The following is a 16,121-nucleotide window of genomic DNA, read 5'->3' on the forward strand; positions in this document are numbered from 1 at the left end:
TGGATGCTGCCTGACCTGCTGCGCTTTTCCAGCAACACATTTTCAGCTCTGATCTCCAGCATCAGCAGTCCTCACTTTCTCCTCAAATGTTAGCAAATGCCAATTCACTCTGCCTGTCATTTGGAACATCACAGAGAATGTTCCATTAAAAGTATATTCATTAAAAGTATAAATGTTGCAAAAAAACACAAAAACAAAACTTAAATTACAGGCCACAGTTATAGGTCAGTCACTAATATATCCAGTTAAATATTCAGTAGGAAGTTGTTTAATATAAATCCACAGAATGTTAAGAATGTAGAACACATTCCCACAAGGGAATAAATACTGGCCTAGCAAGTGATGCCCACGAACTGTGAACAGTTTTTAGAAGAAAACTACAAGGTGAATAACAAAAATATATTCAAGAAGAAAGTGGATAGGTCTATGAGATAGTAAGGTGTAGAGGGATAACATATGGATAAAGTTAAAAATCACACAACACCAGGTTATAGTCCAACAAGTTTAATTGGAAGCACACTAGCTTTCGGAGCAACGCTCCTTCATCAGGTGGACAATCACCTGATGAAGGAGCGTTGCTCCGAAAGCTAGTGTGCTTCCAATTAAACCTGTTGGACTATAACCTGGTGTTGTGTGATCTTTAACTTTGTACACCCCAGTCCAACACCGGCATCTCCGAATCATAACATATGGATAGGCTTAGATGATCATGAATGTCAGGTGGCTGATGGGAGCTTAAACGCCATCATTGACAGTTGAGCCAAATGGCCTGTTTCTACGCTGTAGACTTGCTGAAATTCTATGAAAGTCAAAGATAGCTGAAAGACTGATTAATTCAGTAGTTTCTCACAATGGTAGTACATTTCTACCCTTGTTGTTTCATGATGAAAGGGAATGCGAGAGTTGGTGCGGATTAAATCTCTGCTTGGATTCTCTGCTCAAAAAGCTCCTAGTAGTGTCTTCAAAGTTTTCTGCTGGCCTTAGAGCACCCTCTATTGGAGGAGAGAATGCGAGCATCAGAAGGTGGATCAAAGTCAGACCCTTCTCCACCACCACCTGCTGGCTGGCTGAAGAACAGCAGAGTTTTTACATTAGATTAAGTTCCCTACAGTATGGAAACAGTCTCTTCGGTCCAACAAGTCCACACTGGCCCTCCGAAGAGTAATCCATCCAGACCGTTTCCCCTACCCTATATTTACCCCTGACTAATGCACCTAACATTATGGGCAATTTAGCATGACCAATTCACCTAACCTGCACATTTTTGGATTGTGGGAGGAAACCCACACATACACGGGGAGAATGTGCAAACTCCACACAGACAGTGGCCCGAGGCTGGAATCGAACCTTGGTCCCTGGCACTGTGAGGCAGCAGTGCTAACCACTGAGTGATTGTGCCACCCTGATTTGAGTTTCTTCACTACAAAGCTGGTCGGTTTCAATGGAAATCCTGCACTTTGTTCCTTCGTTTGCTTCTTATACTGTCCCTTTCCTTCTCTTGCACGTGACTGCAATCAGTTACAGAGTATGGCCAAAGAAATTACTTTTGTTTTACACTCTGATGATTTCACCAACACCCACTGCAATGATCAAATAAACAGTGGACAGCAAAACGGCTATTTTTCTCTAAAGAGTGTGCATTGTAGTTATTAAATGTACTTTTTAAATAATTACAGGTGGCTCAGTTGGTACTTGTCACATCTTTGAGTTAAAGGTTGTTGCTGTCAAGATTAGAGTGGTGCTGGAAAAGCACAGCAGGTCAGGCAGCATCCGAGGAACAGGAAAATCGACGTTTCAGACAAAAGACCTTTGCCCGAAACGCGATTTTCCTGCTCCTTGGATGCTGCCTGACCTGATGTGCTTTTCCAGCACCACTCTAATCTAGACTCTGATCTCCAGCATCTGCAGTCCTCACTTTTGCCTTAAAGGTTGTTGCTTCATATCCTGTTCAAGGTCGTACGAGGAAAATTTTTAGGCTCATACCCAGTGCAGTACTGAGGGAGTGAGGAAGTGTTGTCATTTATGTGAGACATTGGACTGAGGAAGGCTCTCTGCCTGTATTCCTGATGAAGGGCTTTTGCCCAAAACATCGATTTTACTGCTCCTCGGATGCTGCCTGGACTGCTGTGCTTTTCCAGCACCACTCTAATCTAGACTCTGGTTTCCAGCATCTGCAGTCCTTGTTTTTATCCTGAGGAAGGGTCCCATGGCAAACTTTTTAATAAAGGCAGGTGAGTTTATGCCGATATCTTGACCAATATTTATCCCTGAATTGACATTACAGAAAGAAATGGGCAGCCATTATCAAATTATTGTGCACAAATTCCCTGATGCATTTCTTTCATCACAACAGTGACAAGCCTTCAAATGTCCTTCATGGGCTGTGAGATACTTTTGACACAGGCTGACGTTGGGAAAGGTGCTTTATAAATACAAGTTTTTTTTGGATTTACTGTTCTATTGTTTTCACTACTGAATAACAATATATAATAACACACGCAAACTGAGCATGAATGGTGGTAACTATAAGAGAGAGAGTTAAGGCTAATGCAAATAAACAAGGTTGTTTTGTTGGATTATAGTGTGATTTTCAGAATGAGAATCAAAAATTCCAAACTTCAATACGAAACTCACTGATAGCTTTTCTTTCTTTGCCAATTACCATGGCAGCAGCACTTACTGTTAATTAGGAACGCTGGCTTCGATGACATGTCAAAATTTATGAATTACTTCTATCCATCAGAATGTTAGCAGATTTCTCAGTTTGGTGCTAGGGACTTCAATTAAGTGGCTAGATTACAGAATATGGGAGGTGTCCGGGAGAGTTGTTAGAAGTGTTCCAATGTTTGAGCGGCTTCAACAATGTAAGAACAGGAGGAGGCCATTTGGCCCCTTGACCCTGCTCAATCAGATCAAAGTTGTTTGCAGTCTCACTCCCTGGAGTTACTGTGGTGCCAGGGATACAAGGTAGGAGGCAACCCGTCCAGGGTACAAAAAAATAGGTTTGCAGCTATTCAATGGCCAATTTTCCATCCATTCACTGAAGACAGAATTTCCTCAGACACACGGAGCCTGCTGCTGACCAATTAGAGACGAGCAGTTCTCAATGTTCCAGTATGGCCCATTGGTGCAGTGGCCATTGTCGGGACTGCGATGAGGAGACCAGCAGCAATAAATCCAAACTCAGTCAGTGTTTGGAGTCAGTGAAATAGGTCTTTGAGTGGGGTGGGGCTGGTGTTTGAAAGTCCATAGGAGTGAGCGACTAGATCTTGGTGTGGTTGGACAGTGGGTGATGGGTTAAGGAGGGACATATCCAGCCTGTGCAAAGAGACCTCCCAGGGATGGGCCTCCTTCGCCTGCCACCAGTTGATTCCTGGTGTTCCTGGGATGAGGTCCCAATATTGATTTTAGTTGCCCACTGAAGGATGTCACTTTGAATATTGGCAGGTGTCACCCTGCCCTCTAGCACTGGCAGTAACGCAGGAATAGGCAGTGGGCTAGTCAAATGCTGGATACAACCATATCTCTGTGGCAGTGTTTAATCCAGCCCAAATACCCACTGTTACCCCAGATCCCTCAATGCTTTTTGCAAACCATATATCTATCAATGTCATCATGGTTGATCTGTGGCTGTTTGTTGAAGAGAGAACCAAAGCTGACAAACTCAATGTGGACAAAGAAATAACAAAAGAAATACTTTCAACAGGCAGAAGGCACAGATAGAAAATAACTGACAAGAAGGTCAAGGGATAATGAGGTTTTTTTTAAATACAGGGCATTGCTATGATCTGGAATTTTATGCTTGAAAGGGCAGTTGGAATAACTTTCTAGAAATATGTACATGAAAATGTTAAAAATGTAGGGTTCTGAATATGTGTGGTACTCATTGGAAGCTCTGCCAAAGGACTGTGACAGAGGTGGTGGCTCAATGGCCACTTTCTGTGCTCTGCCATTGTAAGGTTTTGTAGTGACTTACCTGCCTCTCCATTACATCAACTTTATTGCCCAGAGTAATGAAAGGGTAGTCTTTATATTCCAAAGGAATTTGCAGCAAAATCTCTTCCCTCCAGTCTTCCAGAGCATATAGAGAGTCTCGATCAGTCACATCAAATACAAGGACACAACCATCTGATCCTTTAGAGAAGGACGGCACCAGTGATTTAAAACGTTCCTGACCTCCAGTGTCCCAGATCTGAATTGAAGAACGAAACACAAATCAGTCAATAATGGACCAAACTGTTGCCTCATTAGTGATCCCTAGTTATTTCTATGGGATATCGGTGTTGCCCATTCATTACCATCCAATTTGTCCTGGACAGCAGTAAATCATTGAAGTCAGACCAGTTCAGGACAACCAATTTACTTCCCAAAAGAGCATTAGTGAAACCAATGATTTTTTTTATAAACATCAATGATATTTCATAGATCCCTTTACTAGAGTAATAGGGGGAGGTGGTGGTGTAGTGGTAATGTTATTGGAATAGTCATCCAAAACCCCAGGGTAATGTTCTGGGGATGTGAGTATGAATCTCTCCATGGCAGATTGTGAAATTTAGAAAACTTCCGAGAGTTAAAAATGTTACCGTAAATACTTGCGTATTAGTCAAATTCTTTTTTACTACTTTTTAAGGCTGAATTTATGGGGTTGACTATTACACATGGATATTAGTTTTGTGGGGCTGAAGTTCATGCCTGTCAAAATTCATACTGTATCATTAGCAGAAGCCCAACTAATCTCTAGATGAATAAAGAAAATAAAATGAATTATGGTAATTCTGAAGACCTGGAGGGGATTCCAACAGCTAAAAGACTGGAAGATCGGGAGCGGAGCGGAACAACGGCAGACTAGAAAGCTGGGGGGGATGTGACAGCCGGCACACCAACTCACGAACATTGATCTGTTATCTGTGAAGAACTAGGGTCAACTTTTACATGCGATAGATGGAAAATTCCAGGTTGTTTGGCCAAAGATAGGGGGTCAACGTTTACATGTGATCGACGATGACTCGAGTATACATGGCAGTCTGATAGTGACACTCTAAATACTGCTGTTTGTTGGTAAAAACCATTTGATTGCTTTATGGTAGGGAATCTATAGTCCTTACCTGGTCTGACCACACACTCACAGCAACACAGAATCTCTACAGTACCGAAAGAGATCATTTGGCCCATCGAATTTGCACCGACCTCCAAAGAGCATCCCATCCAGGCCCCTACCTTATTCCCTTATTTCCCATAGACAATCTATCCAGCCTGCATATCCCTGGACACTACGGACAATTTAGCATGGCCAATCCACTTAACCTGCACACCTTTTGACCGTGGGAGGAAACCGGAGAACCCAGAGGAAATCCCTGCAGACACTGGGAGAACTCCGTACAGACAGTCACCCAAGGTTGGAATTGAACCTGGGTCCCTGGCTCTGTGAGGCAGCAGTACTACTACAGAGCCACGGTGCTGCCCAACATGGTTAACTGTTAACTGCTTTGCTGGGCAATTAGGGATGGGCCATAAATTTTGGCTTTGGCCAGTGATGCCCACATCTCATGAATGATTACATCGAAAATTACCGGAATCATACACTGGTACATCTGCTGAACTAGAACAGTTAGGTCTTCAGTTTGGCTCAGATGGACAGAGGCCTGTGATGAAGCAAAACAAATATTCCTCACCTGTAGCTTCACTAATGTATTGTCCACTTTGATCTCTTTTGGAAGGATGCTTGCTCCCAGTGTGGTATGGTACTCCTGAATGAATCTGTTGTTGACATACCGGTTCAGAAGAGAGGTTTTACCAACCCTACAGCAAAGGATTCAGGAAAATACAGTCATAACTCAACCTCTGTTATAAGATGGCACTCCAGCCCGCCCCAAATAAATTGATGCAAAATACAGATTTTTCAGGGAAGGAGTCACGTGACATATGCAAAGCAATTCTTTGAATTTGCTGCCCAGATCTACTCGAGACAGAGAGATTGGTAGGTGCCACTTGATGTCCCTGTGCTGTGATGTTGTTGATCAGTCAGTAATTTTAATACAGAGAATCACACAGGAGCAAAACAAAATAAGTTTCATTTTATTTTATATTATGTGTTAGTGTTTATGCTCCTCAAAATCATCTCACCCTGTCAGCATATAACGCTGTGCAATTCTCCCTCAGGCATTTAGCTGGCATCGCCTTAGTGCCATTCACCTCAGCTATGTCTTGTAGTAGTGCGCTACTCATTCCCAACAATCTCCGGGTAAAGAACTCTCCCCTGAATTCTTTGCATCAGATTTGTTAGTGACCGCCATATATTTATAACCCTTTGTTTTGGAGTTCCCCACAGAAAGAGGTGCCACCTCTCCCTCTGCCCTGTCCAACACCTCCTTAATTTTAAAAATAACCTTTACTTGGTCAAGCCCACAATCTTCTGCTTTCCAGAGGAAAGACCATAGGCTGATAGTTATAATTTGTAATAATGTGTATCACTCCTGCAAGCAGGTTTTCACTTTCCTTCCACATTGTTTATTAAATACAGAGACCCAGAATAGTGCACACTGCTTCATTTGGTGAAGTACCAGGTGTGCGATATAAATTTAATAGAATTTCCTTGCTTTATGATTTTATTGACTCAATGTGACTCAAAGGTGGTGTACTTGCTGACTAGCTCCAAGTTACTGTGTGCTGAAGTATGTTGTTGTCTTCATGATATTGGGATGTAATGGTTCATTCACGGAATCCAAGTTCCTGTGGCAATGTATACTTTGTCCTACACACTTCAGTGGAGCCATATATTGTGATGGTAGAGACTCCAATGTTCTTTGCAATGTATGGCTGACCAGGAATCTGGTCTATTCCTGATGAAGGGCTTTTGCCCAAAACGTCGATTTTCCTGCTCCTCGGATGCTGCCTGACTTGCTGTGCTTTTCCAGCTCCACTCTAATCTAGATTCTGGATTCCAGCATCTGCAGTCCTTGTTTTTACCCTGTTTTGACCAGGAATCTTTCCCACTCTCAACTGTTGATGCGTGCAGATTGAGAATCAACTCATGTGATAGTTTGTGAATGCACCTTCCTTGATTATCAAGTACTGATTGGGACTCAAGCCCAGAGCCTCTGACTCAGAGGTGGGAATGCTGCCCTTACTGTATTGACGTGAGGGCAGAAAAGTTCTCTGTTTACCTTGAGCCACCCAACAGGAAAGCTTTGCATTTGTGGAATCTCCTTTTCTAGTACAACATGTCCATGGTGACTTGAGGGGAACTTCACTCAAGTGAAGGGAGTCCACAGTGAGGACTATGTTCACTGGAATTTAAAATATAGGGGGAATCTCATTGGAACCAATAAAATTCTAAAAGGACTACATGTAAGAAGGATGTTCCCATTGAATAGGGAGTCCAGAACCAAGGGGCCACAATCTATGAGCACGGGGTAGGCTATTTAGAACTGAGATAAGGAAAACATCCTTCACCTGGAGAGTGGGGATCCTGTGGAATTCTTTGCCATAGAAAGCAGTTGAGGCTAAACTGTTGAATGTTTACAAGAAGCAGTTAGATATAATTCTTAGGGCTAACGAAATCAAACGGTTCAGAGAGATGCAGGAACTGGGTACTGAGTTGGATTGACATTCTGAATGATGGAGCAGGCTTGAAGGGTGAAATATTTCCTATGTTTCTATGTATTTTGAGTGGAGAATTTAGACTGGTGGACCCACACTGCAACAAGGGATAACCCTCTCCATTAGTTATTTTAAAATTCCACACTTTATTTGAGTCATTGTAGAGGAAGTTCTCATGGTGGCCTGTCAAACATTTATCTGATGCGTAAGGTTCGATAAAAATGGAAGTTTTCTCTATGTGTACTTGCAGGCATTGAGCCATCAGTGTAGATGTTTCAAAATGAATGTAAGGATGCACTTGCTTGATTTCTGACTATGTTTGTGAAAAGTGCAAGGATATGAAAATATTAAGAAGTAGTATCTGGACAATAGAGTCATAGAGTCATAGAGATGTACAGTATGGAAACAGACCCTTTGGTCCAACCCGTATCAATCTAGTCCCACCTGCCAGTACCTGGCCCATATCCCTCCAAACCCTTCCTATTCATATACCCATCCAAATGCTTCTTAAATGTTGCAATTGTACCAGCCTCCAGCACTTCCTCTGGCAGCCCATTCCATACACGTACCACCCTCTGTGTGAAAAAGTTGCCCCTTAGGTCTCTTTTATGTCTTTCCCCTCTCATCCAGGATTGAATCTAATATTTCTTTCAAATGATTTCTCCAGTTCTGTGCCTTTGCCAGTTTACACTGAACCAATTTGCCTTTGAATATTTGACTGAAGGTGTTCCTCAGACTGCCCAGAGTTTGACAGAATTCCATATTTTATCCTTCATAGTCTAGTGGCTTTTGAGAGGCTGGAGAGACAGCTACCCATCAGTGAAGCATCGACATGCAAGGACGTTTGATTCTAATGTAGCATTCTAAGTCGGTAGCTCTTCTCTGGAGAGGATACATTGAGGGTGGACACACAGTAGTGAGAGGAAAGTTACTGGTGTAGAACTTGAACCCATGTCCCCAGATCACTAGCCTTGGATTCTGGTCTAGTGACATAGCCGCTTTAGTACCATTACCAAGGAAAGAAATGTTCCTGATTGATGTGCTCTCTGACCCCAATAGAAGCACAGCAATACATACTACCAAGTTATGAACAAACACACCTCACAGCAGTTTTAAAGAGACCAGACAGAGTAACAAACTGGCTATCCAGCAAAGACAGACCACAGAGCACATTGTTACCAAGATACAGAAATATTATCAGTCAACTACTTACTGTGCATTGATTTTACTTGATGATGCCTTAAAATAATTTTGTTTCATTCCTCTCTCCTCCCAAATTCTCCTGAATGAAATAAATGCTTGCAATACATATTTTTAAAAGCTCTACTTTTGGTAATACTTACCCAATGGAACCAAGGATAACTATTTTCAAGTCCACTCTCTTTTTGATGCTCATCTATGGTGCCTGGAAATAAAAATGTAGGGAGATACTTTGTTATCACTTGACTGAAAGAAACATGTCCTTGCTGGTTACAGACTGATCGACTTGAATGGTTATGGTTCTAATATGACCTATCTGGACTTGATAAAAACAAATGGAGTATTTTTTATCAGGGTGGTTCTATTCCAAGCTTCTTTTTCATTTTCTTGTGGGATGTGGGCGCATTTATTGCCCATCCCTAGTTGCCCTTGAGAAGGTGGTGGTGAGTTGCCTTCTTGAACCGCTGCAGTCCATCTGCTGTGTTGACCCATAATGCCATTAGGGCGGGAATTCCAGGATTTTGATCCAGCGACAGCGAGGAATGGTAATATATTTCCAAGTTAGGATGGTGAGTGACTAGTATTCTCATATATTTCTGCCCTTGTCCTTCTAGATGGGAGTGGTCTTGGGTTTGAAAGTTGCTGTCGGAGGAACTTCAACCTCTCTGTACACAAATGAGTGTCTCATTTTCTCTGAGTAAAGGCATTTCTCTTGAGTTCTTTATAGGATTTATCAGCAATTAATTAAAGAGAAAAAGTTTTAGCATTTCACATCAATAACCTTTTACTGAAACTTGACACAACAATTTACATTAACTTAATTGCAAAAGCTGTTGTGCTGCTCAATGATGTGTTGCCAAGGTAAATGTTATTTCAACATGGAAATTATATCAGTCAGATTTTACAGGGTCTCCATGATAATAAAAACATGTTAGAGGAATTTGAGGAGTTGCATCAAAGATCTACACGGCTGATATCAGAGCTAAGACATTATGAATATGAGGGAAAATTTGATTGAGTGATAGCATTTTCTCTAGAAAGAAGAATGTTGAGGGGTAATCAAATAGAGGCCATTAAAATGATAATGGGCATTTGGAGAAAACATTTCCAACTGTGGGAGCCTGAAATGAGGTGTTCTGTATTATATGTCAAATGAATAATTCTGGAGAAATGTCTTTGCTCAGACTATGATAAAAAAAACTGCTCTTATATGGTGTAGTTGAGGTGATAAGCATTAATAACTTTAAGGGGTGTCTAGGTGGATCCATGAAGGAGAAAGAAGTAGTGCACATGTAGGTGAGGTTAGATAAGTAGGTGCAGGAAGGAAAAAGCTTATGTGAAGCATAAATATTGACACATCAAGTTTGTCTGCTCTAAATTCTATACAGTCTACAACTGTCAACTGTAAAGATTCTAACAATCACATACACACATAAATATAACATACTTGAAGTCCTATATCGACACATTAATTTGTCCAGAGTTTAGCTTTGTATTTTCACAGTTTTGTTAGATTTTTCAATTGTTGTACATTCTACTTCTACTTTCCTCTTGACAATGCTATCTGCCTATGTAAAGGTGTCACACTGCAATTGCACCCTCTTTTCAACAAGGGAGTTGTAACATCTTCATTTCCCACCTTCTAGCTCCTAATCATGTCCTGCAGAGAAACACTAGTACAGTGATCAACAATACTTCTCTGCTTCCCAAATTGTGGTAAGTTTAGGAAGTTATTAAAATAAAATAAAATCAAAGTACCACAATGACATACATGCACAATAACTTTGAAACAGGACTGACTGACATCTGTGTACCCTGGATCTGTAACCCTGCACCCTCTGCTTTCCAACAGAGGATTGCATTTGATCTCAGTACAGCAATTCATTTTGTAAGTTAATAAATTATCCCTGTTTCTAGACACAAGATATAGAATTTTCTAGGAATCTACTGCAGGTGATTTCCCAACCAAATTGGGGAATGTACTGTCATCCATTCTTCCCATTTGAATAGCACAATACAAAACAAATGTTACAATTCCACCATCATTGTCTGTCAGTGTGCACTCTTTAGCACCAACTTACAAGTCCAATACCAAGTAAAACCCTTCAGTAAAATGTCACCAATAACCTGTTACTAATGCAGTCATCACTAATGCTTGAGACCCTTCGGTGTTTGTGGAGTTGTAACTTGGTTTGGGATAGTGCTTCTTGAAGTGGGACAGGACAATAATAAGTCTGCAGCTCAGGGCCATTGGCAGGTGGCAGAGAAATGCAATCTAACTTCTCTCATTTAAAATCACAAATGTTGTGAAACAATCTTGTGACTTTAATCTAATCTCAGAAGTCAAAGATCAGCTATAAACCTCTTGAGTTTTACTTTCACACTTTATAACTTAAACCCAACTCTGTAATTCAATTACAGCCTTCTGAGCACGTGTTGGTCCCATAAACCTGCAGCATTTATAGCCTTATGGCACTGGATCAGTACTCCTGTTGTGTTGTGTGGGTGCATAGCTCGGTAGCAATCCAGCAATGTACCAAATTGTGTAACAAACACTAATAAGCAACATTCCCTTCTCAGATGTGTGTGATGATGCTGCACTTAAAGGGGCCACACACAGCAAGGAACAGTTAAAGGGAAAGTCTCTCCCTCCTCGCCCTGATTGCAAAGCTGCCTCTGTTCCCCTCTCCAGTCTTTCCTCCTTCTGACTACCCCTTCACAAAGGCCCATATCAAAGGACAGTGCAGTGTGTTGACTGAGCCCTGTAGAATCTGCTCAAACTATTTTCAGCTTCCTCTTGCGTTTCCATCAACAACTTCCCTCAAACTGTGAATTGCAAATGATTTCATTTACTGAACTCACATTGCATTGCACCAGATGGCACTTTAACTTACAAGCTAACTATTTAAATGTACAATGCCTGTTATAATGTTGGTCATATTTACTTGGGCATGTTTCCCTCATTGGAATTTGGTTAAGGAAATTTATCAATTCCAATTTACTCAATTTTAAAATTCTCATCCTTGTTTTCAAACCCCTCCCTGGCCTCCTAATTCTATATTCTACGACCCTACAGGCTTCAAGATTCCTGGGCTTTTCCAAATTTTGGCCTTCTGTGGGTCCCCAATTCAAATTGTTTCATGATTGGCCACTATGCTTGGTCCCCAACTTCTGGAATGCCTTCCTGATATCTGTCTGTCCCTTGATTCACTAACCTCTTTGAGATACTCCCTATCTCTTTAAACATTTGTTCATCTGCCCTAATATTTCCTAGTATCATCTGCAAGCAGACTTTGTTGGCAATGCTCCTGTGAGGTAGCTTTGAATGTTTAACAAAATGAAAGGTGCTAGTTAAATACAAGATTTTATTGAATTTTCCAGGGTATGACAGGGTATGGGTGGCACGGTGGCACAGTGGTTAGCACTGTTGCCTCACAGCACCAGAGACCCGGATTCAATTCCCACCTCAGGCGACTGACTGTGTGGAGTTTGCACATTCTCCCCGTGTCTGTGTGGGTTTCCTCAAGGTGTTCTGGTTTCCTCCCACAGTCCAAAAATGTGCAGGTTAGGTGAATTGGCTATGCTAAATTGCCCGTAGCGGTAGGTGAAGGGGTGAAATGTAGGGGAATGGGTCTGGGTGGGTTGCGGGTCAGTGTGGACTTGTTGAGCCGAAGGGCCTGTTTCCATACTGTAAGTAATCTAATCTACATAGATGCACAAGTGCTGAATTGGTCAGTGTTATCAGCGTTTTATCTCTCTCTCTTTCTTATCGCTCTCTTGGACACCATCTTGAATGCTTACATTTGCCTCATGTGGTATTGGGCCATCCACTGATTGGCCTGTACACCCCCATCAGAAGGTCAGCTGAGGAGATGGTCCACAGGAAGGCCTGAATCTCAACCAAAGACGAGGTAGTGTGAAGAAGCACACTTGGATAAGTTCAAAGTGCAATTAGAAGAATAAACCAGCTCTGTTGGATATTTAGACCATTCTCGTTTACTGTCAGATGGCAAGGAGGACAGGTCGTCATGTACAATGCGATCAAATTGTTCACACTGTCCATTGTGCACTAGGTGACAGGGGCTAGTATGACCCTTAGCAATGCCATACACCCTGCAGAGCTCCTGTAGGAGCTTGTTTTGAAGTTGTGCCCCAATCACTGAGAATCTGACATAAAACACTGAAACGGACAGACCAATCACACACACTAACACTCTGACTGTGGATGAAACCTTTAGGTCATGGATGGGAGTGGCCTGTGTGAACTCGGTGAAGACATTGTAAGTACAAGAACACACTCAGTCCCTTTACTACTGGGATAAAAGATCGCAACATCCGTTACAAGGACATCTAGACATCACTTGGTGACCAGGAATCTCATGCTGGGCTCAAGTCATTTCTCGGCTTCGGTCAAAGTAGACCCTTCACAATTCTGGCAGTAATCATCAATAGCAGCAGCAAATCTTAGGCCAGTAATACCAGCCTGTGACCAAAGCAAACATCTTTACTGTCGCTTGGTGTCTTGCTTGATGATCAATGGCTTGCTGAACATCTGAGGCTCTCAGGAAAGATGAGTTGCTCTCTCTCTCTCTCTCTCTCCCTCCCTCCCTCCCTCCCATTGTCATGAATCAGTTGATGGAGCACTCCAGCTTCCTCCCTGATCCTCTACTAGCACCTCAATAGTTTCCGTGCCAATTGGAGTTCCTCATCGAGAGTTGGTGGATGTTGAGCCACCCAGTAATGGTGCGTCCACCGATATCTGTGTGTCACACGGCTGAAGGTCTCTGAGGTGCTCTATCGAGCTAGGTAGCAAAGGTGAAGGCTTCCCCAACTGACCTTTCTCTGTCCTGGTTTGGATCTCAGTTATAAGTGCATTGGTGGCACTAGCTGAATCATAGCGGAATGCTGCCTTTGACCTGGGATTTGGCTCTGGCCATGGCATCAGCCATAAAGCCCTCCAGCTGGACAGGGTTAGGATCCATTCTGTGTATGGTTTGATTTGATGTGATTTACCACTGTCATGTGTACTAAGGTACAGTGAAAAATGTTGTCTTATGTGCTTTACAGGTATATCATGCCCCCAAGTGCATCAGGGTAACAGAACAGAGTGAGCGATACAATGTTAAAGCTGTCAAGAAGATGCACAGAGAGATCAACATTAACATTAAAGAGGTCCATTCAAAAGTCTGTTGATGGAGCGGAAGAATTTGTTCTTTAATCTGTTTGTACGTGTATACAAACTTTTACATCTTCTGCCCAATGGAAGAGAGTGGTCAGTCTTCCCACAGAGGCCATCAGAATTTGTCTTACAATTGCCTGAACTGTACTGGATTTGGAATCAAAACCTTGGCAGCTGTTTGAAAGTAACTAACAGGGTGGTTTTCAGTAAACACCTCAAACTCTATACTCATCAGAATGTTTCCGAATTTCAGCGACATAGTCTGGCTCAAAGCTAGCAATTCAACTTGCATTCTGGAGTAATTCTCCATATTCTTCTTGCTCAGCTTCAGATGCAGACAGGAATTAGGGATAATCACTTTTTTCCATTTTTGATCCTGTGACAGCTCCATGTGTAGGCGAAGGAAACAGTCAAACAGTTAACATTGCTGCCTCACAGCAACAGGACCCATGTTCAATTCCAGCTTTGGGCGACATGTCTGCGTGGATTTCCTCCAGATGCTCAGATTTCCTCCCAAAGTCCAAAGGTGTTCACATTAGGTGGTTTGGTCATGCTAAACTGCCCCGCAGTGGCCAGAGTTGTTCGGGATAGGTGGATTAGCCATGGGAAATGCAGGGTTATGAGGATAGATAGGGGACTGGGTCTGGGTGGGATGCTCTTTGGAAGATCAATGCAGATTCGATGGGCCAAATGGCCTCTTGCTGCACTGTATGAATTTGCTGATTCATTTCTATGAAAATACAGCAGATGCTGGAAATCTGAACTAAACATGGAACATACTGGAGAAACTCAGCAGATCTGGCAGCATCTGAGAAGAGTTACTATTTTGAGTCCATATAACTGCTTCTTTGAACACAGAATGTTAACTCTGTTTCTCTTTCCATAGATGCTACCAGACCTGCTGCGTTTTCTCAGCATTATCCATCCTTATTCCAAGGAAACCAATGGTGGTTTCCAGTATAAAAGGAAGTTGAAAATCTGGGTAGCCAAGGGCAGGTCATGGGACATGTTCCTGTTTGGGAGCATTTGCACTTTGGGTTCAAATCCCTGTGATACGATCTGACATTTCACGCTTGGACATCCCTTTCCCAACTGCCCCTGCAGCATTCTCCGATTTCCTTAGCAAATTATGGAAAGGGATGACCAGCTGTGCACCACCTTGCACAGACATCCTTCAGTAACCAGATAGAGCAAGGAACCCGCACAGTTTCCTCTACGACTTAGCTCAGGCTCACTTCTCTACTGCTTGGATTTTCTCTTCATCAGGAGCAATGCCTTCCTTGATAACAAAGTGCCGCAGAAACTGCATTTTAGTCTAGACAAGTTGGCACTTTCTGGTTTGACTTTCAAAGTAAACTATGACAAGTGGGCTAAGACAGTGTCTTGTCTTGTGAGGGTCTCCTTGAATGTAGAGATGAGTGCATTATTCAGATACACCAAGATGGACTGACAATTAAAGTCGACAAAAACTTTATCCATCACATGCATGATGTTGGCAGTAGAATTACAGAACCCAAATGGTGTTCTCATGCATTTTTTGAAATCTCCTGGTGCCTGTTCAGAATGCAGTCTTTTCAATGTCCTGTTCAGAGATGCATAGCTGATTATAACCATGGGCAAAATTGATATTGTAGAAATACTTTGCACTTTTGAGAACTTGCGATACTTCCCAATTCTAGGATGAGATTAAACCCTCCTATGAGTCTTTGCACTGAATGCCTGCTAATGGACACAGATCTTCAGTTTTCTATCCTTCTTCCTCACCAGCACTGTATGGAACGTAAACACCCTCAGGTGACACCTCACTTCAATGACTTCTCCAAGTCATCACATATTTCTCCTATTGATGGGGTGAGACCCTGTGGTAAGGGATCTTAACTGGATGGTCATCTCTAGTTATGATCCTGTGGCTTACCAGGTCACAACTGTCAATGTCATCATCACGATCTTCACTGAAAGTCACCCTGTATTAGGTGACAGTAAAAACAAGCTGCCGTGTCTGAGCCTTCTCCATCTTAAGGATGTTCATCTTTGTAATAAGGTTAGAGATATCTCCTCTGGTCAGTCACTGTTCTTGACGGTGGCAGGTCTCAGGTTACCTGTAAGCATTCTTTTTTTTTGGATATTTATGGGATGTTGGTGC

At 42.3% G+C, this 16,121-nt stretch overlaps 1 protein-coding gene across 2 annotated transcripts in view; it reads right to left on the reverse strand.

Annotated features, from left to right (window-relative positions):
* The window catches only part of LOC122562967 (ras-related protein Rab-7b-like), a 29,236-nt gene that overhangs the window by 10,083 nt on the left and 3,032 nt on the right, over positions 1-16,121 (reverse strand). For both annotated transcript variants that reach the window (XM_043716272.1, XM_043716271.1), the window contains exons 2-4: positions 8,943-9,004; positions 5,673-5,799; positions 3,977-4,192 (exon numbers count right to left, since the gene is read on the reverse strand). In XM_043716272.1, the coding sequence (XP_043572207.1) occupies positions 3,977-4,192; positions 5,673-5,799; positions 8,943-8,995 (396 nt within the window). In that variant the 5' untranslated portion in view covers positions 8,996-9,004. The remainder of the gene's footprint in view (positions 1-3,976; positions 4,193-5,672; positions 5,800-8,942; positions 9,005-16,121) is intronic.

Source organism: Chiloscyllium plagiosum, chromosome 26, assembly GCF_004010195.1.
Source record: "Chiloscyllium plagiosum isolate BGI_BamShark_2017 chromosome 26, ASM401019v2, whole genome shotgun sequence".
Classification (NCBI taxonomy): Eukaryota; Metazoa; Chordata; class Chondrichthyes; order Orectolobiformes; family Hemiscylliidae; genus Chiloscyllium; species Chiloscyllium plagiosum.